This window comes from Taeniopygia guttata, chromosome 15 (assembly GCF_048771995.1).
Source record: "Taeniopygia guttata chromosome 15, bTaeGut7.mat, whole genome shotgun sequence".
NCBI classification, from domain to species: Eukaryota; Metazoa; Chordata; class Aves; order Passeriformes; family Estrildidae; genus Taeniopygia; species Taeniopygia guttata.
The window spans coordinates 11,538,759-11,564,499 of NC_133040.1; the positions used below are offsets into that span (position 1 = coordinate 11,538,759).

Sequence of the window (25,741 nt, forward strand, 5' to 3'; positions counted from 1 at the left end):
TCTAATTAAACATTTATTTAATATTAAAATACAAACCAAAATATCAATGTTGGACAGTAATGCAACAATATGTCAACTGGCAAATATGTATTTTTCCACCAAGAAAAATTTGTTTATGTTCACAAATACATGAAATGTACAGGAACAGAACACTGGCATGAAACCCAACCTGGCACAGGGAACCAGTAACTTCAGGTGAGGAGTTCCAGTCCTGGAGTGTCAGCTGGAGTTGAGTTGTTCACTGGGAGGCAGGAGGCTGCTGCAGGTGAATCCTGGTACTCACAGTATCAAAACACCCCTCACTGTGACTGCTGGGGGGCATCAGATCCATCCGAGCAGGATTTTCCTGCCCCAGCCAGCCAAAGTGCAAGTATTGCTCACAGTTCTGTGCCAATGAGAAACATCAATGTGAAAGGTTTAAATTAAAAGGATTTGCCACAGAACAGTGGTTGTCTTTAACACAGGTAACTCATGTTGCTTTTTTATTGAAGTCCAAAATCTCCTCTTGGCTAATATTTACATCACACCATAAATATTTATAAAATGGTGGAGGAAAACCAAGTGCAAAAGGGTAACACTACTATTTTTTCTGAAAACAAGCTGCCTTTTAGTTTCTTATTATAAACTGAATATCACTATTTAAAAATAATTGATATTTCTAAAAATAGTACAATACAGGATAAACATTGATTTCTCAGGTGTAACAAAATACGTTTAAAATAGAGGTGGCTTTTTGAAGTACAAAATATTGCTGTTTGTAAAGGGTAACACGGTTGCAAAACTATTTTTCAGGGTTTATAAAAATACAAAACAATTTGCATTTACTGAGTGCATCATTATATATTAGTGCAAAAAAAAAGAAGTATATTTGCAGTCAAGAGAGAACTGTCAAAGATTTGCAGAGGTTCTTAAAACATGAAATCTTTTCAGAGTCATTCTTATTAACCCCAAATCTCTGTTAATTCTTTCCAAACGATCTTCCAGGGCTTCCTAAAAGGATGAGGTAAAAGAAAGAACAAAAAGCATTAATAATATATCATGAAATCCAATGATCCTTCTAAAATTAAGGAACTGCTATCCTTCCTATATTCCTGGTCTCTTTTTTTAGGCCTTAGGTGCCTTGTTATCACCCAAAAACCAGAGCCAGACCTATAAATTTGTGATGTTATTTTTATGTATTTGTCGGCTTTTTTAACACATGACTTACAAAACTCCATGAGAGAAACCTGACAAGAATGAGGACAGGTTGATAATTAGGAATATTAGTCATATTTAGGAAACAGTTGATCACTGTAGTGAGTGGCAGTATTGATTTACTGGAATGCACTTTTAATTTCAAATTGATAAATTGATAACACACTCTGGGATTACAATTTAGGAAATGCTGAAGTTGAAGGCTTTGCAGAGACCTCTAAAAGACAATTTTGAGACTTGTTTTTATTAGAAGAGTCTCAGTTTCCCACAGAAAGCACTTCCTGTATTCCACTTAAACCAGATTTTTGCCTTCTTACTTTCTTCTTTGTACTTTCAAGGAGACAATACCCAACCAAACAAAAACTAAACTTTTTAATTCCTCCTTCAGCACAACATCCTCTCTGCAGCTTCAGGGATCTATTTCATAGTCACTGCATTTTGTTAATGCATTGCCTTTATTTCCCTCTCAGTTTTTAGCACAAGAACAGACTAGTCTTACAGTAATTTGGCAAAATGCATCCCATGTACAAAAAATAGAAGATATTAAACAATATAAAAACCCATATAAAAATTCCCCACAGTAATCACACTTACTACCCAGAGGATCTTTCCTCTACATTATGTATTCTCAATTGTGGAACAACAAAAGAGAACAGTAATACCAAGAAGCTTTTTCACCTGATTTAGTCTTGCTTGCAAGGTCATTCTTCCACCAGAACAAGGGATTCGGCTCAGTGCAGCCTCAATCTAATAACAGAAAACACTTCAGCTGTAAATTAGTCTCAAGAGCCAATAAGAGCCTTCCTAACTCCTCTTAGAGAAGGAGAGGTGAGGTGTATGGATTACAGATACATGGAGAGTTTTGTTCTTTAACACCATAATATTGTGCTAACCCCCATCCACGCTGTGTTTGTTACAGTGACTCTCCTTGAATAAATTTAGGGACAGGGAAGGACTGCAAGTGGAGCAGGGAAGGATAATGGCACATTCCTGATGTGACACTGAAGCTGTGGGTGAATTTCAGCCAGGTATTCCATGGATAAATGGCTCCATCCCTCACCTCTCATAGAACAATTATGATTTCTCACAACTTGGAAACAAAAATAATCTTTGCCTGTTGCTTTTCATGAGTCAGCTCATCAAAAAGCCTCTCTGTTTCAGCCAGAGTTGTAATCCTTGATGAGTACTTGAAGTCTTCCTCACAAGGTGATTGCACTGCCTCACGTCTCTGGCTCCTCTCCTCCCAAGCTGCTGCTTTCTTCATTCCACTGCTGACAGATTCAGTACAGGAGCTGTGTCTGACACCTGAATGCTTCCTCCCTATCAACAGAACAGGGGTCTTTTTATTTGTTTTGTAATTATCTGGGAAATTGTTACACAGGACAGAAAAATAAACTAATGACAGCACGAGCAGTGTGGTTTTGGCAGTGCATGAACTGAGGAGAGGGACAAGCAAAGCCTCAGTCCTTGACTTAAACAGCTTCCCAAAGGAATGCAAAACATTTGTATTGGTCATCTTTCAAGGGATCTTTGAAACACAGCATATTTTTTTGTTAACAACCAGTTTCCTTTTTTTGACTAATTAGGAATTACTTTTACTGGTACATTTCTAAATAACACCAAGCTGACTGGCTGTCATGCAAACACCAGTCTAAACAAGAGCATGGATAAAACCAAAAAGCAGAACATTTGTGACAAGGACTACAGAAGGGAGAAAAGATAAATCATTTCAGAAAATCTGAAACAACTGGTTTTATTAGTTACTCTTTGCTGTCCATAATGCAATGTTTAGTAATAGAATTTTATTACTATGACTCAGTGTGTACATCTTAATATAGACCCCACTAAGATATGCATTGGATAACTGAGTTAAGCACAGGGAAATTTAATTATTTTTCTTGTTCCACTGTGTTTGAGCGCACACACATATGCATAAAAATAAAATACTGTATGAACATGATTTCTCTGTCTACAGGAATAAGGCAAGATTTGGATGATTTTTAAGTTGAACTTCACAGAGCAAAGAATCAGCTTTCTAAATAAGCAGCTACTACCACTGTGGAAAGAATTGTGGTACAAAAATATAAAAGACAGTTTCCCTCCACTTTGACAAATTACCTTCTAGATCTTCTAGTGAGTGAAACTGGAGCCTTTTCCTTGGATTATTGTGCTGTAAAGTAGAAGTAGCACCAGTTTCCAGGTCATCTAGAAGTATATCAAATCTACAGAGCAGGAAGCACACAGAAATTATTTGTCATAAGTCATGTATCAAGCAATACATTATTTTCTACTATTTCACCTTTTGGTTGAATAAACAATTTTTTTTTTTTTTTTTTTAGAAGAAGAAGATTAAGTCTTCTAAATCCTGTTCAATCACTCTAGATTTTCCTAGCCAGATTTTAAAAAGTACAACTTAGTTTTATATTCAGGAATCTTCATGACTCATTTTTGAGGACATTTAATGAAGAAGAAACAGCAGCATTAAGCCTGGATAAACATCCTGCTGCTCTAAAAATGATCAGAACACAACTGTATCTGCCAGACTCGTACCTTGTCACTGTGTTTTCATTTCTGCTGAGCAAATGGCTAAATCCAGGAGAGAGGTTTTCCTTTGGAGATCGTTTTGGGCTGTATGTCACAGACACTGGTGCCAACATTATCTCTCTCCCTGCTGCAAAAGACAAAGTATGTTTATCTACCTCAAACTCCCCAGTGCAGTACCTCCCACTCATGTGCTTACAGCTCAAAAGAATGCTCTTCAAAGCTGTCTACATGTTTATCTAAATTAGATGAGAAGTGCATCACAACATGGAAAAATAAAAATAAACTTAGAACTCTCACATATTCTGTGATTACAGACATGATTTTTTTCAGACTGCCAGCACAATGCAGAAACCCTGTCTCTATTTCTCCATCTTCTAGGGCAGCATTTCATGATTTGATTCTGCTTTTTGAGTGACACAAAGCAAAACTGAGAAAAGCACTGACTGGGAGCGTTGGATTTTCTGTTTGCAGGAGGAAGGGACGATGACCTCTGGCCACAGGGGGAGCTGAACCGTTTGGGTCTGTGCTGGTCTCTCCCTTTCTCTGGAGATCGGTTTGCAACCAAAGAGGTTTCAACAAACCCCACAGTCTGACGTCGAGTTGATGGTTCTAATGAAAAGAAAAAAAAAAAGTTCTTATATTAATCAGTCTTCTTCAACACAAGAGCTCACAAATATGCCCCTGAACCGAGCTTTTTGTCCCTCACATCAATGTTATTTGTGCTGTTTTGCTCTCTTCCTGCTCACAGAACAGTTTAACTCATGAAAAAGGATCTTTGCAGTGTGTGAGGGAGAAATTATGCTGAGTAACACTGTTTGACAGAGAAACAGTGGAAATCAGGACAAAAGCATCTTTTGGGAAAGGCTGAAGGATCTGCCTGAGGCCCAGAATACAAGACTTTAAGGAAGACTCACTTTTTCTCTAAATCAGCATTGTTACAACAGCTCAGGGCAGTTCCCACTTCCTCACTTCCATTCCCATACAACACCATGGAACCTCAAATGGATGTACAGCAGCCAGAGCTTTTTTAGGACTACATTAACTGTTTATAAATACTGAGATATTCTTAGAAAAGGGGACATTAACTAGTCTTCAGCTTGAGCTCTAACAACAACCTCTGCATTCCCCCTATTCTAAACAATCCACTAAGATAATTAACTTTGAATTTTCTTAGGAGAATCCCACAAGTTTGCATGCCAAAACTGTTTTTATCCCATCACTGAAGCCTGATGGACTTGAATGCTGAGAATACCAAAGCCAAAAGACATGCAAAGAAAAGCCAGTAAAGACACGTTCAGGAATATAAAAATAAGAGTTACTAGCTGGTGCATCTTCTTTTTCTGTCTGTGTACCCCAATCTTTAAGAATTTTTCCTTCTTCAAGTTCTTTAAAGGCTTTTATAATTGGTGCTTCTGACATCTCATTTCCTTTCTTTTCTATTCTGTTTGTTGAAGAGTCTTCCTGTGAGGAGTCTTTCTCAGGAGGAGAATTGTGCCTTGAATAATGTGAGGTGATGAAAGGAAAAAAAGATTGATTTTTAAATTTTATTTCATGTACCCAAACATGAACAGAATAAACAAAAACATGGAGAAATTTCGTTCAGATGTTAGTTTAGTTCAGATTTCAGAAACCATCTCACCTAGAAGGAATATAGGCTTCTTCCAGCCTGTTGTCTTTGGGGCTTTCCTGGCCCTCCAAAGGCTGCCCAGTGAAAATAGAATATTCAGCTCCTGGTATCAACCACTTTCGCCTGCTGACATCAGGAGTTCCCAATTTGCTGTGGGAATACAAAGCTTCAAAATTATTAAAGGCTTTGGAGTTTGAGAGGAGGGGGGTTATGTTTATTTATGTTTGTTTGTGATTTATTCAAGTAAACAGAAACAAATATACAATAAACTTATAAATACTATTGAAAAAGTAACTGCTTTTAAAAACATGTTTGTAAGGTAAAAATAGAATATTTGGGGGGTAAAAAAGCCATATGTTGAGGTTTCAGTCTGAATTACACAATATGCTCAGAATGCAGAGCTCCACAAAGATCTTCCTGTAATTTAATGCTGCTTACTCAGACCCAGGTTTGGGTTGCAAGTAGATCTCAACTAATTAAATGAAAACATTTGGTGGAGATTATTGCAGCAGTTCAGAGCATCTGATCCCAGCTTTCCTTTGGACAACAATTATTAGGAAAAAAAAAAAAACAAAACAAGAAAAAGCCAGCATTGATAACCTAAGAGTGATAAATATCAGCTAATAAGCATCAATTAGCAGATCATTATTTTGAGATATCAAAAGAAAAATGTGATTTTTATACACAGGAAAGCAGATAATTAGGAAAAAAGGGTCTTGTTTACCCAAGCTATGAACTATAGGCACTATTCTGTAAATCTATCCTGCTGGGCATTCAACTGGAATGAGGCTTTCCTTGAGCCTCTGGGATCAGTTAGGGACAGATTAACTTGTAAATCCATATTGGCTTTTACATCCCTCTCTCCCTGATGAACATGGTCTGCCATGTCCAGGCCTTCCTTTTTTCTGTTCATTGTTGAAGGGTCTGGTTCATAAATATTAAAAGAGCTCTAAACAGAAATCTGTCCCTTTAATATCATAATACATAAATTATTTCTGTCTTTGTAATAATCAAAATTCAAATCTCCCCAAGCTACTCCTGTTCAATACATCCACATGGACATCCCCAAATCACATTAATTGACATTTTGGGCTCCACAGAATCAGGGCTGAAATGGGAGAGACACTGAACAGGTCATAACTGAGTAATAAAAACCAGAGGGGACAAAGCTTTTCAGGCCTTTAAAACATTAAAAAAAAAAAAAAAAAAAAAAAACCTCAAACAAACAAAACCAGAGCACAGATCAACTTGAATTTTTTAAACATAAATTCCCAATTCAAACCAGTGTTCATTCTAACTGAACCTCCCCTCTACTCTTAGGTTACCTGTACAAACTATATTTAGAACCACACTAAGCAGGAATCAGCCTTTCAAACCAATGACACCCAAGGAAAACCTCCAATGCCTAACTGGACTTGTAAGATTGTATTCCCAAAATCTTTGTGGAGTATGGGAATTCAGCTGAGCAGTTGAGACCTAGCAAACACTCATCTGGGAAGAGTAGGGACAGCTGGCCAAGTCAGAGATACATTAGCCAGAGTATTCAACTGGGTTTAATAATTTCTTGGCACGTCCAATCTCTGGATTACATCACATGTGTTTAATCCAGTTCAGCCCATGGACTGACCTCATCTTGATCCATTTTTAGCCAAAACATGTTAAAAGCTATTCTAAAACACATTGTTTTCATGTTTGAATGTTCACTTACTTGGCACAAGAGGTTTTTAAACGATTTTCACTTATATGGCGAAGTTTCAGTGCATTTTCATGTTCCACCTGCTTGAGCTGAGCTTCAAGTTTTAAAATTGTCCTTAAAAAGATGCATTAGGAGATGATTTAAATGGCATAAAAGAAAGATCTTATTTCTAAAGAGTTTTGCTCATTTTTATTCAGATATTCTGGATGAAGCAGGAGAACAAGAGCAACTGCTGCATTTTGGTCTACGCATCTCTATCTAAATATGGATATAAATATGTATTTGAATTTGAAGTTAAATAAATCAGGTAATCTGGCCAGAAAGACAGGACCAGAAGACACTGCTGAGGAAGCGGAGGAAGTAGAAAAAAAAATGCATATCCTAAATTAATGAGATTTTTAGTTTGTACCAGTAGCATGAAGCAACATGAAATGCTTCATAAAATGTGATTAAACTTGAAAGATCTACAGCCCCCATACTCTGGGAGCAGACATTTAGGCCACAATTTGTGTTTCATATTGTTAAAACAATAAGTTTCACAGTTACCTTTTCAAATCAGAAATCTCTGTGTTTGCATCAAGCAATTTGTTTTCAGTTGTATTTAACGTATCCTACGAGGACACAAAGAACAATGTAAAAAGCTCAGAAACTACAGAAGTGCATTAAATAAAACTCAAGTAACTCCACATCAGTCTTGAAAACAACACATCAATTACACATTCCTAGTTCAAAGGATCCATTAAATTTCTTCAGTTTTGACTTTGCAGTATTTTTGCTGTCTGTGACTGGAAAATAACAGATTCCAGTTTCCTTCCTTTTCCCCCCAGGACTCTGAAGAAGGAAGTCATCAGTAAAGATAAACATGGATCTTTCTGTTTGAGCCTTTTCAAAACATTTAAGTTAATTCAGCTAATTCCATGGAATATTATCACAGTTTGCATGTTTGAGTTTTTAATTAACCACTGTATGCCTACCTTTACTCTTTCATGTTCTTTTCCAAGGGATTCGTATTCTCCTAAAAGCTACAACAAAACAAAAGAACACCAACCCACAGTGAGACCACAGTCAATTAACAGTTTTTGTTGGCTGCTGTAAAATCATCTCAACAGCTTGGCTAACACATGCAGGAGCACTACAGGGGATACAAAATGTACTTTAATAGTATTTGTTAAGTTATTATCATCTTCTAATTGGAACAAAAAGTTATAGACAGGACAAGAAGAGACAGAGCTACTCATAGAATGTATTTCTAATTTTCAAATTATTTGTCTCTAAAGAAACTGAATGAAGGAACCAGTAAAATTCCTCAGTGACTTTAAAAGTGAATTTGTCTTTTGAAATTTCAATTGTAAAAAGTAAGTTCAAGCATGAAGTAGTTTTTCCAGCTAATACCCATTCTGCCAGTCCATTTAAACATTCCATAAAGATCTTCCTAAAGAATCAGAGGAGCAATTCCTTAGATTCAGAATAAAATCATACACAATGAACAGTTTTAGCAAGTTGGGATGAGGTATGAAAAATTTAGTCCATCTCCAACAAGCTTAAGAGAGGAAAAATTACTTTCTAAAATAATTTCATGTAATATCTTCAACTTAGAGTAATAAAATTCTCAAGACAGACTATTGCAGGGGTTACCACATCAAATATACACTTGCTGCCTTAAATAATTGGTTTTAAGTATCTTTTAGTTCCACAGTGCCCTCCAACACCCAGCCTAGTTAGGAGTCAACTGAGAAATTTCTGTTTTCTTGTTGTGCCTTAAGACTTCCCAGCTGTAAACTCAGAGTATTTTTCACACCTGGGACTTGCTGTCGTACCCTGCCAACACCATCATCCATTTTCTTACTCACATTTTGAAACATTTTGTTTTCTTCCTGGAGCCTTGTGTTTGTATTGTCAGATAACTTGTAAGTCTTCTCAAAAGCCTCCTCCAGCTCCTTGAGCCTGTATTTCAGGCGGCTGATGGTGTTGTCCTTCTCCTTGTGAGTCATGCGCATTTCCTCCAGCCGCTCCTGCAGGACTTTGGAATTGTCACTGACGGTGTAGAAACGTTCCCTCCAATCTGCCTGGAGGACAGAAAACATCCTTCAGGATGTTTGAAACATTCTAATTCCCTAAATAAAAATAATCTTATTTAACTCTAAGATTATTTTTATTTCAATGAATTCTCTTAAAATCACCCGCACAGATAACAAGGGTACACCTGTACGTGAACTAAACAAGATTTCTGCTCATTACTTTGACTTGAAAAGAATGAAAATGAAGACTAAACCCATCAAAAACGTATTTCTTTTATAAGATTTTAAATATCTAGAGGTGAGGCCTCCAATCCATTCAATTGACTTACTTCCCAGCATAGAAAAATGTCAGAAGGTGGAATTAGACCCTGCAGGTGTCTGACTCTGATAACAAAGTTCAACTGCCATGACAAAGTGTCCTGGTTTTTGCCTAATAATAACTAATTGCCTAATAATTAATTTTATTAATAATTAATGCAGCTATGCATTAATTTATAGACAAGCAAACAGGTCTGGACCAGCTAGAAAAGCTGCAAGTTATACCTAAAGAGTATTTTTTCCCCAGCATAAGTGAGATTTCTTTTATCACAGATCTAGTAAGAAAGTAATTAAAACAAAATAAATTAAGAAAATTTAAAGAGGAACATGATAAACATATCACAGTATCTCACTCTTTGTTTGAGCCCTGATAACCTGGAAAAAAGTTCACAAGCAAAAGTGCTGATGATTCAAGTAAGGAATCCTAAGAAAGTCAGGTAGGAAAGTAACTGTGTAACATGTGGACTGATGTTATATATTAAGGCAAAGGTTGAAAGGTTAAAAATAAAAAGTTAAGTATAGAAACACTGATCAGCTTATTAATGAAAAAGTTCATTATTTTACCCTTTTACTTAAAAAGCAACTTGATTTAAGAACACATACTTACCACTTGCTTTTCTAGCAGATTATTCCTATTTTCAAGGGCTTTTATGCGAGCACTTGCTTCATTCAGAGCTGAATCTAACTGGTCACACCTATTTAGAATATAGACATTACACCAAACTCTTGAAATTTTCAAAAATAAACCTACATTTTATATCCTTTTTTCCCTCCTCAAGCATCCCCACAAATTTTGGTGCCCAGCCTGTGATCTCCTCCCACATGTTTCAGCCCCAGCAGTGTCTCTGCTCAGAAGGGCTGTGGTGGCTTGGGATGAGAAGGAAACTGGGAATACACAAATTTTGTGCAGTATTTCAGCTGTTTAAATTTGCAATATGTGTTTTAACTGGCAATAATTATACAGAAACCACACCAGTATTCTCTGTACAGCAAACACTCAAGCTGTAGATAATGGAATGCACAGCTGGGGCACACGGACTCCAGGGAAAAGGCACCAATGAACTCAGGTCCTGTGTCACCTGTGGCTCTGACATGGAAGGTACAGCAGGATGATGTTCAGCAGCATGACGGGAAAGCACAATCTTCCAACATAAATCATTCCATTACAAATTGCTTAGAGCACTTCTGCCTGCCAGCCATACCTGAGAAAAAGCTTGCACTGGCTCCAGAAAAAAACAGGTCAAACAAAAACTGTGGTCCAAACACATTTACTGTCTAACAATAGTGAACTGATCTTCACAGAAACATGGAATAGTTCAAGTTGGAAGGAATATTAAAGTTCATCCAGCTCCAACCCCTCTGTCAAGAGCAGGGACATCTTCCACAAGGTGAGGCAGCTTAGGGCCCTGTCCAACCCTTTAACCAGGTATGCGGCAGCCACAACTTAGCAACTGCATTAAATAATGCAAAATTTATATTTATCAAGGAAATATTAGAATCATGGATGCATGAAACATTCAGAACTGAAACGGGACATAAACTGTTCAAGATATTCCAAACAAGAGTACTCAGTCTTTAAAATATAAAGAGCACCACGTAAAGAGAAAGACAGGAAGGACAAACAGTACCTGTCAGTAAGGCTTTGATTGATTTTCTTCAGCTCCTCAGATGCAGCAGTTCTGTGGCTTGACTCCAGCTGCTGTTTTAAGCTCTGGATCTCAGAGTCATAGTAAGCTCGTAGGTCAGCGATGTGTCGAGCGTGCTTTTCCTTCAGGTTCTGCCTAATTCTATTTTCAATATAAAAATTTTTAAAATTCCAGCCATCCACATGACCATGCAGTGCTGGATTAATTTGCACATAATGAACTCAGCATATAAATGTCTCTTACAAAACTCTATTTGCATTCAACCTAAAGCAAAGATAGCTTTGTCATCTAAGGCAGAGAAGTCTTCACATTAATATAGATATTATGATTATTATATACAAGTAATATATACAAATACAATATAAAGCTTTACTTTTCTACAAGCCCTCATACATGAAATATATGCCCTGTCTGCTTGTCCAGTGCAAATCAGAGTTTCAACAGTGAATGGAGGATATTTATTTTTCCTAAGCACAGTAAATTCTGTGCTTCTCTGCATTTGATTCTATAGAGGAAAATAACCCCTGCCACAGAAATTTGAATTTCTCTGCCTAAATGAACTCCCTCACACAGCCTATGAGGGAAGGATGCATTTTTATCTTTATGTATAAAGAGACACGACCAAGAGAACTCACATATTTTATCTGGCTTACTACTACTATTGTTTCGTTCCTTTCATGAAAGTACCAAACTTTTGACTTTTAAAAAAGAAAAAATTACTTACTTTGACATTACCACAGGATCTTCAAGAGATGTCACTGAAAGGCTGTAATCTGGCAAACCACTGTCAGCACACTGAGTAACAGAAGATGGAGTTAGAGTCAGTGTTTCTTCCTCCTCGGTGTTGACAGAATTATCATTGTCAGCATCCATGTATGCCACTGGGAAGGGAGAGCTGGCCTTGTTTTCACTCTGGAATGGGTGATTTCTCCATAGGTCCAAGTGCACAGCTCTGCTGCTGGCAGGGTGTGTTGGAGAATCATCTAACTGAGATGAATGACTTGTCTGTGAAAAAGAGTCCGTGTCACAATGACTTGGAAATCCGGGCTCTGCCATAGAGTCTGGAGAAAAGGGAGCAGAGTCCGCAGGAGTCCTGAAAAAACAGAGTCCCTGGTTCTGCTGGCCTGGCTTCATATGCAGGGTTGGGTCCAACGTCAAGATCTAGGAAATAAGTTACAATGCTAAAAAAATTGTGGTTTAACTCCATTTACAAGAACAAAATTTATCCAAAGTCATCAGTAAACCATACAACATACTGCAGGTATTATATTGAATATTATTACAATCATTTGGAAGTGACAAATAAAATGAAGGCACCTGCAACACTGAAATGACAATACACATTCCCAATAACTGCATCTTGAGTTTCTAAGTTTCCATTAATAAAGGACATATCCAAGATCTGTAGCTTTGTAGAAAACCTCTGAAATTTCAGTTATGCAACCTGAAAGACTATGATGTCTGTCTGTGTGTTGAAACAATAACCTTGCAGGGTTACAAAAGCACTTCATCAATTACCTAAACAATACAGTCACACAGCAGCCACTATTACTGGGTTATGTACAGGACTGAGAGCTATATAAAAAATAGATATGAGAAAGAATCATTTCCACAACCTGTGCATGTTCTGTTCCATGGGTGGAACAAACTTGTCTTGTGGGAAAACCCTGCCACTGCAGTTCCAGGTGCAGCTCAGCAGCTGCAGCCCCAGCAGCAGCAGATCCGTCCCTGCAGCATCCTCAAGGTTGTGCAGCAAAGGTGCTTCTCTGCTCAGGCTGTTCTTAGAGGTTCCTCCAAGCTGGATCCTTTCCCAGGCTGCTCAAACTGCTGTTCCAGCATAACACTGGAGGTGGCAGCAGGGGCCAAGCCGTGTGAAACCAGCCCAACACATCCTCAATTGACACGTGAAGTAAAGAAATTAATGTTACCTCTGGTGGGTGACTTGGCTGGGAAGAAGGCATCTGCTGGTCTGGCATCTGCTTGTTTTCCCTTTGTCTTTTATGATAAATATCCTTCAGTGATGACAACTTCCTTTCATCAGCAGAAGACAACTTCAACAGGCAAAATTGCTACGTTACTTTTTCTGAACACAATCCTCCACCCCCAACACAGATAAGCAAGTTCTGGGGTGGGTTTAGCTAATAAAGCAGCTCAGAACATGCAGCTTTATTCAAGTTAAAAAAGGGTTTTTAACAAGCACATCTACCTTTAACATATTAGTTTGTAACTTCTCATCTCCTGTACACAGCTTATTTTGAATGACAAAAGGTTAATAAACTCCAAGTGAGGTTAGTGGGGTACAGGAATAATGAAGAGCCTGGGTATGAGAGACTGAGATAACAGAGTTCTCTCCATCACAGGGAAACAGCAAAGACAAAAAGCAACTACATAACTTTTAAACATATACAAAGTTTACCTGAACTGGTGATACTTTTGTGGAGAAAACATCAGGCAAGTCACTTCTGAAATTCTCTGGTAAAGTGTGATACATCTCCTTTTCATCCAACTTCCAGTATGAAAGTCCTGATGAGAAAAAATATCAAAAGAAAATTAATTCTACAGATTTCAAGCTGGCAGCTATAGAACAAGAATCCAAAACCCATTAGTAAAATGTTATTTTGTCAGTAACAATAATGGCTTATTAGTTATTTGCATTTAGTGCTTAAGGATGTCATTAGAGCATTTGTTACTGGGCCAGGAGTTAGAAAAATCTCAATGCAAAGCACAGGCCACATAATCATTCTCACACCATACAGCACCAGGAACAAAAGCTATAAATCAGTTAAAACACACAGATTTGGTGTTCAAGGGGCAAATCCTCATTTACCACGAACTTACATTTCTAATGATTCCAGGATAGTACTTAAAAGTGGTACCACCCAAGGAATAATCCCAGTCAGGCACCTGATATTACAAACTCTTCACTTTGTGCAGCACTCTGCAGCATGCAAAGACAAACTACCAGTGCTAAGAGGGATGGCACAAGAGGAACAGACACAGCCTCCATCCTATTTCAATTTCTTAAATGTGTCCCTCTCTCAGTGGCTTGTGAAGAAGCAATAATTATACACAGTTTGCAGGGCTGCATCTCTGTGCCCCTGTTTGTTACTGAAATGAATCCACCCTGTTATAATCAAAATATGTAAATTAGTTGTCTGGCCTTGATTAAAAAAAAAAAAAACCAATAACCACAACCCCCAAACCCATGCAAATCTACCACCAACCACCCCTCACACACACCCCCAAAACAACAAAGCCAAACCTTACCAAAACACTAAAAAAGCAACCCTCCCCCCAAAATTAAAGAATCACCACATTACACACTGCATTATTCTGTTCTTGTCTATTTACACAATTATTGAATCATGTCCTGGGCTTAAAGGAATTCTGCCTCTATTACTATGAACTCCAGTAATTACCACACCACTGATGCTAATATTTCATATCCTACCATGATATTAACAACAATTCCATTATGAAACAGTTTTAAATGAAAGTTCAGCTTTGAAATGCTGAGAAATTTGGAAAAAAAATCCCAACTGCTACATGTCCTACATCTGCCATCAGCAATACACAGGAGATGCCATCAGCTTGAAAACAGGAGCCAGAAACAGAATTAATGCTATAGCAAAGCTTGTCAGTGCTTTAAATCCTCCTTACCTCCCTGAAGTTATTGGAGATGCATTCCAGTAAGAGCTTTAAAAATGAGAATTTAAAAGAAAGGGAATTTAAGTACAAGAAATTAACTATACCTGAAGCTTCTGATGCTACAGAATTTGGACTTTCCTTGGGTTGATTGAGGTAAAAAGTGTATGGTGGCAAAGCAGCATCAGTAAGGTTTGTCTAAAATTATAATGGAAAAACAAATTCAGAAGGAAAATCATAAGTCAAGGAAAAAAAAAAGCAGGAGTATAATGTTTAAAAATTGCATACAAATGTTATTTGTCTTTTTAAGCAAAGATATTAAATACAATTATACAGCATGATCCAAACCTACAGAATTTATACTGAGGGTAATCATAGCCAAAAGTGGAACTAAGCTAAACCACATAATTGAACTGGTATTTCCTAATACATGTGCCTGTGTTTCTGTCCTGAGCAAAGTGGTTAATGCCTCAACACATAAAGAATCCTGTGTGCCAAAAGAGGCATCACCAGCTGAAATCAAAGATCCTTCAAGAATTACAGAGCACAATAAATTACCATGACCCAAAGCCTCAGCTGAGAGTGTGGCCATTACCTCTAGAAGGAGAGAACATGTGCCACTCAGGGAGGTGTTAAGGCAAAAATTAGATAATGAATAAAATAAACCAAAATAGCTCTGTGCCTATGTATAGAATGATCCAAGAAGTAAACTTTGCCCACATGAACTTTAAATATGTGAATGGGAACTCAAATGCTTAAAATATAAAAGTATATGCTGAATGAGAACATGCTGTAACTCTGAAAAAATACCAGTTACAAGAATAGCATTAGAAAAACATAATGAAATAAGAAGAGACTTACATTCTCAAGTGGTAATCTCTTCACGCTCTCATTTTCTTGCATAGAGTTCACACATACTTCATCTGCAGTTAGTCTTTTTGGTTGGCTTTGTTTCAACTTTTGTGCCCATGATGTTAAAGATTTACTAGATGGTAAGAAACACACACATACACCTTAAGGTATGTCCCCTAAATATATCTGCAACAGCTAAATACTGGAGATGCAGACCTGCATCACCCAGAAAGATTAGGCAAAATAAATATGTTTATCTATGAAGCAGCAGAACATTCAGAGGTTCAGTTCAACTCAGACACATCCCCAGTGGCCACCAGCTTTTACTGAATGGGGATTGTCTATAAAATTACCATATTTGGGGAAGTTTATCACTTTACCTGGGTTTTTTCCCATGCTGATGATCTTCATCAGCTTTATGTTCCAACCCAGTGGGAAAAACTAAAATATCACTCCTTCCCAATGAACGATTTTCCTCAGGCTCCTTTGCTGGAAGTTCTCTTTTATTCTGAAGGCTGCCTGCATCAGTGAGCAGCTCTGCCCCCGTGCTGCGGCCGGGCTGGGCAGGGCTGAGCTCCGAGGTGGAGAGGGAGCCGTAGCCGCTGTTCATGGAGGCCTCGCTGCCCGCACATTCCTGCCGCACCTCCGGGGCCTCGGGCGGGCTGTCCCCTTCGCTGGATCTCAGCTGGACCACGAGGCTCTCCTGCTCCTCAGACGCCTCCGAGCACATCCCCATGGGGCCCGGCAGGGAGGGGAAGGTGCTGGGCAGCTGGGAGGGCACAGCCCGGCTCCTGGCCCAGGTGCTGCTCTGAGACCTCACCAGCTGCTTTATCTCATCCTGAATCAGCTGCACGGGGGGAAAAGGCACAATTCCCATCAGATCCTGCCAGCAGTCACGTTCCTGTTTAGATGCATCTTCCATTCGTGTTATTAGTGGGAGATTTAGAGTATTTATTCCACATAACTCCAAGTTTTCATGAGCAGACATCTCATGCATAAAGTAGATCAATACATACTGTGCATAACAGTAAATATAAATAAAACAGTAAAAATAACAGTAAAATGTCCATGGGAACAATCCTTAATTCCATGCAGTGAATTACGAGTCTCAGTAGTCATTTATTCATGTAAAAAACATGCATGAATGTATTCACTAATTGCCCTCAGAACTATAGTTACCTACCAACCAGCTAAAGAAATACAAACTATCCAGGTGTTTGGTTAAATTTAGGTCCGAAACACTTTTTCACTTGGATACACATTTTTAAAGATTGCAAGGATGCTTTGATGGAAGTATTAACCATTACTCTATCATGAGAATAGGAATAATGTACCTCTGCAAGATTATTGCATAAAACTCGACTTTAAAAAACCCAATTTGGATATTATGTTGTTAGGTTCATAGGGTACAAAGTTCTTCCTTTTGATTGTTTTGATGTCTGATGGAGTGGAGCAAACCCAAAACTGGATCACTAGATTTAACAGGTCACTTACTCTTTAGTCTACAAGACTTATTACTTATATTAGGCAAGTAATTTTTTGAATTTCTACGTTTTGCGGTTGTGCACTGGGAATACTAAAACAGCTCTGAGAAATAATGAATGCTTTTGCCAGGGGCTGTGAAGCGGTTTCACATTTGTGCCTGTGGCCAGCACTTCTGCAGAGTTCAACTGAGAACACTGACCTGCAGGAGCACACAACTCTTGTACATGACAGGCCAGAGCACAGAATTGTTTTCAAGAATATATTTCAAACAAATTCCCTCAGGAAACAAAGAAGAAAAAAACCTGCAATAATTTTAAGAACATGACACTCATGTTTTTTCACAGAACTACAGTACATTACTCACATGTGAATAGCAACTGCAGAGCACAAATTGAACAAAAATTATTTATTCTCTCAAAGTAAGAAGTAAAAAATAAGATTCAATTTCAGAGGAACCTACATGTAATGCTAGTCAGGATCAAGTCTCAGATTTTTGATTAATTTGCAACGGAACAAACACCTGAATTTCAGTTCAGCCTTTCCCTGCCAAAAATAACAAACAAAAAACTTGGGATGAAGTTTCCTTCCACTACAAAGTTTTGTGTTCTGCTATTGATTTCAATCATGACTGCAGCAATCATTTGTATTTTAATTGTGATCCAACTGTCAGGAAGGTAGGGAAGGGAGAACAGAAGGGAAAGAACAGAACTGGAGTGGAGGGAAAGATCAGATTCACTGCTGACATTTAATCTTTGTCATTAATACTCTGTGCAGGAAAAGTGAAAGGCTCGTATTCCAATTAAATTGCATTTTTACTTCTTTTTGCATAGTCACAATTAACTGCAAGATTAAATAAAAAGGGGAAAATTAAGATATCCTTTCTAAAATTTTGGGATTGTAATTTTGGTTTTAAAATCTCTTTGATAAATCCTGATCTTGGAATGATCCACAACTGGTGACAGCTTGTCCCTGGCACAGTTATCTTTTACTGTATAAATCAGATAAGCGAAGAGCTGACCCCACTGATTCCAAAAGGAACTCAAGGGGTTTTTATCCTTATTCTCACATAGATGGAGATTTTTATCCAGCTGGTCTTGAAACTCAGCATGGAGCAAACCTTATCTCAGAGTCATGTCAGTGCTGATCCAGCACCTTGCTTTTGTACCACAAAAAGCAGATTATTATTATTTTTGTGTATTTTTATTACTCTCACTAGAATGTGTTGAGCTGCCTGTGTTTCAGTGTTTTCACTAGGTCACTGGCACACCAGTGTAAGTTTGGAATAGCCCCATCTATTTTATTTAATGCATAAAATAGCTCAGTTCTAGCTGTCAATTTTGTATTTAGTGTGGCAACCCATGCAGTGAGAAAGCCCCTGCTGACACCACACCCTCAGCTCTTCCAGAGGTAGCCTTTCCTATTAAAAAAGACAAAAACCAGCAAAGCCAACACAATGGATTAGTAAAGAATATGATCAGCAACAAGTGAATCAAACCACTACAGTAAGAGGAAGGAAAAAGAAGGGTAAGGAAACAGGAAAATAACAAGATGGGAAGGAGGGGGGGAAGGTGGGGAGGTGAGGCAGGAGAAACAGGAGATAGGATAAAAGGACAGTACCTCTTGGTAATTCAGCTCAGGAACTGCTGATTACTACTAGTGTGGAGGGCATCAGGAAAGGGAAGGGAAAAACAGCAACCAAAATGATGAAGATATTAAGCATTATATAATCATAGTATTACTGTCTGTTATATATACATAAACATTGCTTCTGTTCTAATGGATAAATGGGGTTCAGCAAAAATAAGAACCTTCACATGGGTTGTTTTTCATTCTTAGAAAGGAAACTGTTCAACTGAAGGTGAAATAGGTGTTCAGTTATTACAGTGATGGTTTTCCTGGGCTATATACTCTCTGGATGAGGGGATGATAAGTTGTATAACATTATTTTAACTAAAAGAAAGTCATATTGTCTCAAAATTAGAAATTATACAGTCTAACAGTTAATAAAAACCTTGTACCTACAAATCCCACTATCATGTGAGCATTCTGAACCAAATGTTTGTGAAAAAATAGCTGAAAACAAATAATCCACAAATCACTCCTGAAATGGTTCCTAACAATTACTTTATTAATTAGCCAAGGCTGTCTCAAATATGCATCCTTTAAACAGCACTCCAGTCATCCACTTCCATTAACTGCCTCCCTGCATTGTTTTGGAGAAAGAAAAAAATCATTCAGCCTTATCTAGCTCCATGAACAGTCATTACTTACTTGGATTTGATGGTGGAACTGCTCTTGCTGGGCATTTATTTGTTCCTGGCATTGTTTTTCTACCAGTCTCAGTAGCTGTAGCCACCTTGTCTATTAAATCACAAAGTGAAATAATTAAAACACAGAAATATTACACCTCTTACCTTGTTCTCTGGCTACAAATAGCTTTGCAATCCTATCCTTGGGTGTTGGCATAATACAAAGTTGAGTAACAGCACTGTGGTTGCCCACCCCACAGTACATTCAGCCCCCACCATGCCAATCAATGGAAACTAAAAGTAGGAACAGCTGCCAGCAAAGAACTGTCAAATTCTGGAAAGGTTGATTCCAGTTCCATTAATTATAGGCAATTCTAAAATTGAGAATTAAGCACCCTTCTGTCCATCCACTTCAGCAAGGAACTCCTCCCCTCAGCAATCCAGCTAAAGGCCATGATGCATAATTATGTCATGAAAACAAAGAGATCATTTTTTAAATAATCAAACATACAGCATTCCTGAAACATGGCAAAATCTGATGTTTAAAAATTATTTTATGCTAATGTTTATGGAGCCTGGTGCTTGAAGCACAGGACACGGGACATCAATATTCTGTTCCTGGAGGTGTTAAAGAGAACCCAAATTAAGCATCTGTCAACACACACTTGGATGGATCCCAGCCAGGAAGCTCAAAAATCTGCAAGAGCAAGCCCATGGTGTGCAAAACCTTATGATAAGTGTTTGCTCCTTATGATAGCTAAAAATAATGATAAAATTTAAAATACAAAAGGACAGAAAATGTTCCAAAAAGTATCTGGGAGAATCAGTTCATTGAAACCACATAATTATTTTTGCATTGGTTTAAATCTGGAAACAAACTAATCCCCTACACATGTTTACAATTGGATTATATAAATAAGTCAAGCAAAACAGAACCATTTTTAGAAAAAAAAACACTTCTAATTTCTAGGATCCTTTCAGACCAGTTTGATGTGATACAGTTTTAATGGTTTAAATTTTTCATTTCAAAAACTTGCTACCTTTATTGTAACTTTGGGAAAAATGTTCAGATCTATATTATAATACATATATTATTAATATAATATCATTATATTATAAAACACCAAGCTATAAAAACAAATTATTGTAAAACACTAAGATAAAACTGTAGTAAAATCCAATTTATTTAGTTCATTTATTATAAAAGGATCTGTCCCATAATTAGGAATAAACACAGATCTTGCTGCTGAATTGTATCATTAGATTTGTCTTCCAAAATGCAAAGCAAATACATTAATACCACTTTTAAAAAATAAACTTAATATCAAATACCTCACAGTTCCTCACAATTTCTAAGTTGGCATGTCCAATGTTCTGGATATCTTGCATAAAGGAGGCAAGCAGCTCAACAGAGCCAGGCTTTAATGAGGACCTGGTATTCCCTGAGTAACCAGAAACTCCATTTGGATTGGATGAAGGACTCCTAGAGAAACATGAAGAAAAACAGTTCAATTATTTATTGTGTCAGGTGTGCAACACAGTGGCCCAAACAATACACTACATATGCCAGACTGCCAGAAGAGAATTATCCACTCAGTTTAGGACTATCATCATGTTGAAATAAAAATTTCACCTTAATACAATATTACTGTGAAAGCATGCTAACTAAGCAGAGCCAAAATAATGGAATTAGTGATTCCTTCAGCACTTTACCTGTTAGAATTCAAGTTGCAGACAGAGCTGTGGGTGTTTCTGACATCAGAATCTGCAGAGGACAAAGGGATTTCTTGTACAGAATTCACCACATCGCTGTTTTCCATATCTTAGTGCCAAGTATAACATTACCCTGAAAACAGAGAGAAATAAGCACCACTCTTTCTTTAAAAAAAAAACATTTTACTTTCTTGTGTGAAGAAACAGAATTGGAACTGAAAACAGTTGTTTTAGCCAAACCACCCCAGAAAGTGCAAATATTCCACAACAACCAGGCTCCCTCCCTTCTCCTGTGCCACCCCTGCAAGCAGGTGCTGCTCACTCAGCCTTGGGCCTCCCACAAGTCCAAGGATTCCCAACACATCCAGACTGGGCTGGAAAGGATGGCAGAATGCACAACCTTCCAGGTAAAACCGTGCTGATGGGGTCTGACTGGCTGCTTTTCTTAAATCTGGGCCTCCCCAGACCACGTGCTAGGTGTGAAGTCTCCTATTATTGATGTAAATGAGGATCTGAACCTTCACTGGAAGAAACACACTCATCAAAAATAATAAAACTGAGACCAGCTGAGTTAGACTGGGATCAACCAATTCTGCCATTTCTTTGTGTAATATTTGGCTTACTTTTCACAGATCACTTACTTCACTGTTATTACACAACATTAAATCAGAAAGCTTTGAAATTGAGCTACATTTCTGACCAATTAATAAAACAACAAAAAAAAAAGGAGTCAAACAGGAATCCCACAGTGGCTGAAAACAGCAGCTGGTTAACTGAAAGCATCATAAATAAATAAATACACAAGACTTGGGCCACAGTCTTACAGCACTCAAAGCAGACTGGCCATAAAGAGATTAAAATATTGTTCCAGTTTGCATCCTTTCACTAAGAAAACCCTTGAAATAATTAATTAACCAGTTTTTACATAGGGCTTGTTTCAGCATGTTGTACACCCTGGTGTATTCAGCCTGTGTTCTAACACTGCAGAAAAACCTTATGATCATTTCATGGATGGAGAGTAAAAAGAGACATTAAGAAATATCATCTTGGTAGTCTGATAATGCTAGAGAACAAATTCCTGCTGCCTTAAAGAAGCACAGCACTTCCAAAGCACAGTCCTCTTTACAGGACTTATGGCTTTTACAGATTCAAGTCTTCATTATTTGCAAGTTCTTGGAGACATATCTCCAATAGTTTCAGAAGTATAAAATATTTTCACCAGAAGCAAACTAATGGACAAGAGTCCTATTTTCCCCTGTTTTACTGGAGTCTACCTGGCTTTAGCAGAAATGTTTTTTGGGTACTCACTATCTCTTCTGGGTAGGGCTGAAAATGCCAGAATTGGGAGGAAGTTATCACAGACACACACATCCCTCTGGCAGAGCTTCGTGAGATAAAAAAAGAAAAAAAACACGGCTTTCTTACTTTCTTTGTTTTCTAGAGGTCAGAAGTCTGCAAAACTTGCAGGTTATTAGGCTGCTAAGCTGAGGCTGGGAGTGCCACTGGAGCAAGGGATGGGGGCTGCATCAGTCACCCCCGAAAGCCCTGGATGGAATAATCATGGGTGGCCTATCTCAGCAGCACAGCAAATGGGTGGGACTTAGCTGTGACACAGGCTCGTTTCATAACCTCATTAGAAGTCAGTTCTCGATAAAAAAATAAAAAATATTAGCGAGCAGTAACTGCGCTGCGGGAGCGCCGTCCTCCATCGATCCCACAGCACAGCACGGTCCTTACAGGGCCACGCAGCTGCAGAAAGGGGCAGGGAAAACAAGAAGCCGCAAGGTGTTTTTAACTCAGAAATACCGGTGCACACACAGCCCGTGAGGCTCTGCAGCGCTTCCTGAGCCAGCCCCGATTCCTTCCGACCCCTCAGCGGTGACAGAGCGTCCCGGTCCCCGCCAGGCCCCCACTCCCCACGGACCCTGAGGGACCCCCAGAAGGCAAAACGAGTCCCGGGGCTGCGGCGCCCTCAGGAGCCGCCCTCAGGGCCCCGAGGGCTCAGCCCCCGCAGGGACCCCTCCGGCCACGTCCGCGCCCTCGGGGCCGCCTCCCATCAGTCCGTACCCCTCTCCCCGGCTCCGCGTGTGTCCCGCCCGCTCGCAGCGCCGCGCTGCCCCGCCGTGCCCCAGGCCCCGCCGTGCCCCAGGCCCCTCACAGCCGCCCCTCACCCGGCGCGGCCCCTCCGCGGCCCCGTCCCTTCACCAGCGCCCCCCGGCCCCGCGCAAGCCCCGCCCCCCCGCTCTCATTGGCCGGCCGCTCCTCGCGCTCCGCGATGTTGACAGCGCCGCCGCCTCCGATTGGCTGCAGCGCCCGCCACTCTGCGGGGAAAAAAGGCGGCGCGCCGGGGGCGGCCTCGCGGCTCCGGGACCGGGCCAAGCGCGGTGGCGCTGCCCGCTCGGTTCGTACCCGCATCGCTGAGAGCCCACAGCGCACCGGGCAGCCGCCTCCTCCCGCGGCCGTGAGGCGAGGAACAGGCGCGGCCCTGCGCCGCCCGCCCGGCGAGAAGCGGCCGGGAGTTTCGAACGCGGCGACGGGGTTAGAGGGCGCTCCGCACTGAGCCCGGCGCCGTGATTGGCCGCCCCGAGCGCGCGCCTCCTGCGCTGATTCGCTGCGCCGCAAAGCCCGCGCGCCGCGGCGCCGTTTTCCGAGAGAACCAATTGGAGGGTGAGCGCAATCCACGCCCCCTCCTCGCGTAGCGATTGGCTGAGCCACATGCCAATCAGCCCGGTGGTACCGCCCACTCGGCGTGCGCATGGGCCGTGCGGGAGGGACGGCGGAGGTGAGCGGGGGCGGCGGGGCCCGGTGGGGTCGGGCCGGCCTCGGTTCTCGGCCTCGGTTCTCGGCCTCGGTTCTCGGCTCCGGTTCTCGGCTCCGGTTCTCGGCTTCCCCGGGGCCGGACCTCCTTCGGTTCTCGGCTTCCCCGGGGTCGGCCCTGGTTCGGTTCTCGGCTTCCTCTGGGCCGCTCCGAGCCCGACCCCAGCCCGCAGCGCTGCCGCGGTGGCCGCGGCGGGGCGCAGCGCTGAGGGAAATGGAGCAAAGTCTCCGGTTCCTTTTGTGTTTACTCTTTCTTTAGAGTCCTGTCCAACAGCAGGAATAGGATGAGAGGGATGGTGTTTTTTTAGATTTTTTTTTTTTCCAGTCCTGGTTTCAAAAAGTGTTCGGTAATGGGTAGAGCTGGATGAAACCCATTAAATAAAGGCTCGTTCAGAACCAGCCAGAAGTGCTGCTCGTTTTTCTGCCTGTATGCTTAATTTTAAAATGTTACTAACTTCTGTAGCAGCTGCCAGTAAAAGTTTTAATTATTTTTTAATTTCAATAGTTACGGTCAAATTTTCTGTTTATGGCACTTCTTCACACACTGAAGTATTTTCTTCTGAGTCAAATAAAGCATTTCAAGCATAACGGCATGTACTGTTTTAATTGCTTACCTAGTACTGAAGACTGACACTTGACAGGAGTAGGAGCTGACATTCCTCGTTATCCATGAGGAAAATGCACACTTCCAGGCATACCTTTTGCCTTTGTTAATAATCTTGTTAATGCCTTGACCTGGGAAAAATCAGGTTCCCAGTGAGACTGTATAGGTCAGACTGCAAGACTGAAATAACCTCTTTTCCCACTGTTGTTTTATTATCTTCTTTTTATATGTTTTGTATTTTCCAAGTGTTGGTAGGAGTATTCTTTTATTTACTGTTTTCCAGATTCCTTTCAAAGTATTTTAAGAAACATAATTGTATTGAGAACCAAAATTCTATTCAGCATGATAAATATTTCAAGGCAAATGAAACCTCTTCAGATAACCTTGAAAATAAATCTGAATATTGAAATACTGCTCAATATGTGCAGCTGAAGCAGCTCATCTTAAAACAAGGATTTGCATGATAAACTCCTCTCTCCCATTCCGTTGCAGGTTTCGTTCCAGAGAAGCCTTGTCCTGGTTTCTGTATGAATGTTCCAGGTTTATTCCATTTTGCATTCTTACTGAGAGGGGTGCAAACACCATCATGGACACGGTGGGGTCTGAGGAAACAGCAGCTCTCCCTGCTCAGCATCCCCTTACTGCAGGCAGCAAGAAAAAGGAACTCTCTGAATCTCCTTGAAATAAATGAGGCAGATTTAGAAGAACAGTTTGTAAGAGGTGATGGCCCAGGAGGTCAAGCCACAAATAAGACAAACAACTGTGTTGTTCTGAAGCATATTCCATCTGGGATTGTAGTGAAGGTAATTGTGTTTTATTTTATTGAGTCACAAATTGCATCAGGACTTACAAGTCTCCTTTCAGAATAATCACATGGAGGAAAAGTATATTTCTATTTATAGTTATATTTATATTTATATTGTAAAGAGTCTCAGCAAGCAGCAGTCTTGGCTGTCAGCAGATAAATAAACTTGGGGTCAGAGCTGTTTTTCCTGGCTTTGCCACACAGTTACAGTTTTGTAGTTTGCAGTGAAATTAATCTTCATTGTAGCTGTCACATTCCTGTCCCTCGTGTGACTTAGAATCTCTTTCTTAGCAAGTTGATCACTCCTGCAGATCCTTTTTAAGCATTTCTCTTACCTACTTCTTGTGGATTAATACCTTGAAATTAATCTTAGCTTCCTGTCACAAGGGGAAGACACAGTTAAGTTAAACTCAAGCAGCTTTCCAGGGTAAGATGGGAAGCATTAAAGATTAATGCAAAAGCCAGTCTGATGAGTTACAGTAGCAAATAATTATTAAATGTATCATCTGGATTTAAAAGTTGCAGCTG

At 39.8% G+C, this 25,741-nt stretch overlaps 2 protein-coding genes across 10 annotated transcripts in view; one reads left to right on the forward strand and one right to left on the reverse strand.

Moving 5' to 3' along the window:
• Positions 1-23,532, reverse strand: MPHOSPH9 (M-phase phosphoprotein 9). 7 transcript variants are annotated; one of them, XM_072935984.1, is made up of 25 exons: positions 23,397-23,532; positions 20,988-21,120; positions 20,607-20,757; positions 19,297-19,386; positions 18,643-18,678; positions 15,921-16,387; positions 15,550-15,673; positions 14,796-14,886; positions 13,460-13,566; positions 12,972-13,094; positions 11,768-12,204; positions 11,026-11,184; positions 10,005-10,092; positions 8,912-9,127; positions 8,036-8,083; positions 7,608-7,672; positions 7,074-7,175; positions 5,378-5,515; positions 5,058-5,233; positions 4,183-4,347; positions 3,745-3,865; positions 3,313-3,416; positions 2,309-2,514; positions 1,873-1,941; positions 1-990 (listed from the first exon to the last, which is right to left on the reverse strand). In XM_072935984.1, exons 6-25 carry the CDS (start codon positions 16,274-16,276, stop codon positions 889-891), a joined length of 2,997 nt encoding a protein of 998 aa, XP_072792085.1. In that variant the 5' UTR covers positions 16,277-16,387; positions 18,643-18,678; positions 19,297-19,386; positions 20,607-20,757; positions 20,988-21,120; positions 23,397-23,532; the 3' UTR covers positions 1-888. The 7 variants fall into 7 exon arrangements, 6 of the variants coding, with proteins under 6 accessions (XP_072792085.1, XP_072792086.1, XP_030141810.4 ...); XM_072935985.1 differs by lacking the exon at positions 23,397-23,532 and adding an exon at positions 23,159-23,240; XM_030285950.4 differs by lacking the exon at positions 18,643-18,678 and having other exon boundaries at positions 20,622-20,757.
• The window catches only part of MTRFR (mitochondrial translation release factor in rescue), a 3,948-nt gene continuing 1,723 nt past the window's right edge, over positions 23,517-25,741 (forward strand). The window contains exons 1-2 of one of the 3 annotated variants that reach the window (XM_041719475.2): positions 23,517-23,654; positions 24,901-25,211. In XM_041719475.2, coding sequence (XP_041575409.2) covers positions 24,936-25,211 — 276 coding nt within the window. In that variant the 5' untranslated portion in view covers positions 23,517-23,654; positions 24,901-24,935. Of the gene's footprint in view, positions 23,770-24,900; positions 25,212-25,741 lie in introns of all 3 variants that reach the window. The other 2 variants (XM_072935988.1, XM_012578004.5) reach the window with 2 other exon arrangements.

Excerpts from the sequence above, each read along its gene's own strand:
- MPHOSPH9 (XM_030285944.4), bottom strand. The coding sequence starts at position 21,094 with ATGGAAAACAGCGATGTGGTGAATTCTGTACAAGAAATCCCTTTGTCC. Across the intron at positions 16,388-19,296 it reads AGTTCCACCATCAAATCCAA|CTGATTCAGGATGAGATAAA; the intron begins GTAAGTAATGAC and ends CCCCCCGTGCAG. Across the intron at positions 11,185-11,767 it reads GATCCTGTGGTAATGTCAAA|AATTAGGCAGAACCTGAAGG; the intron begins GTAAGTAATTTT and ends TATTGAAAATAG.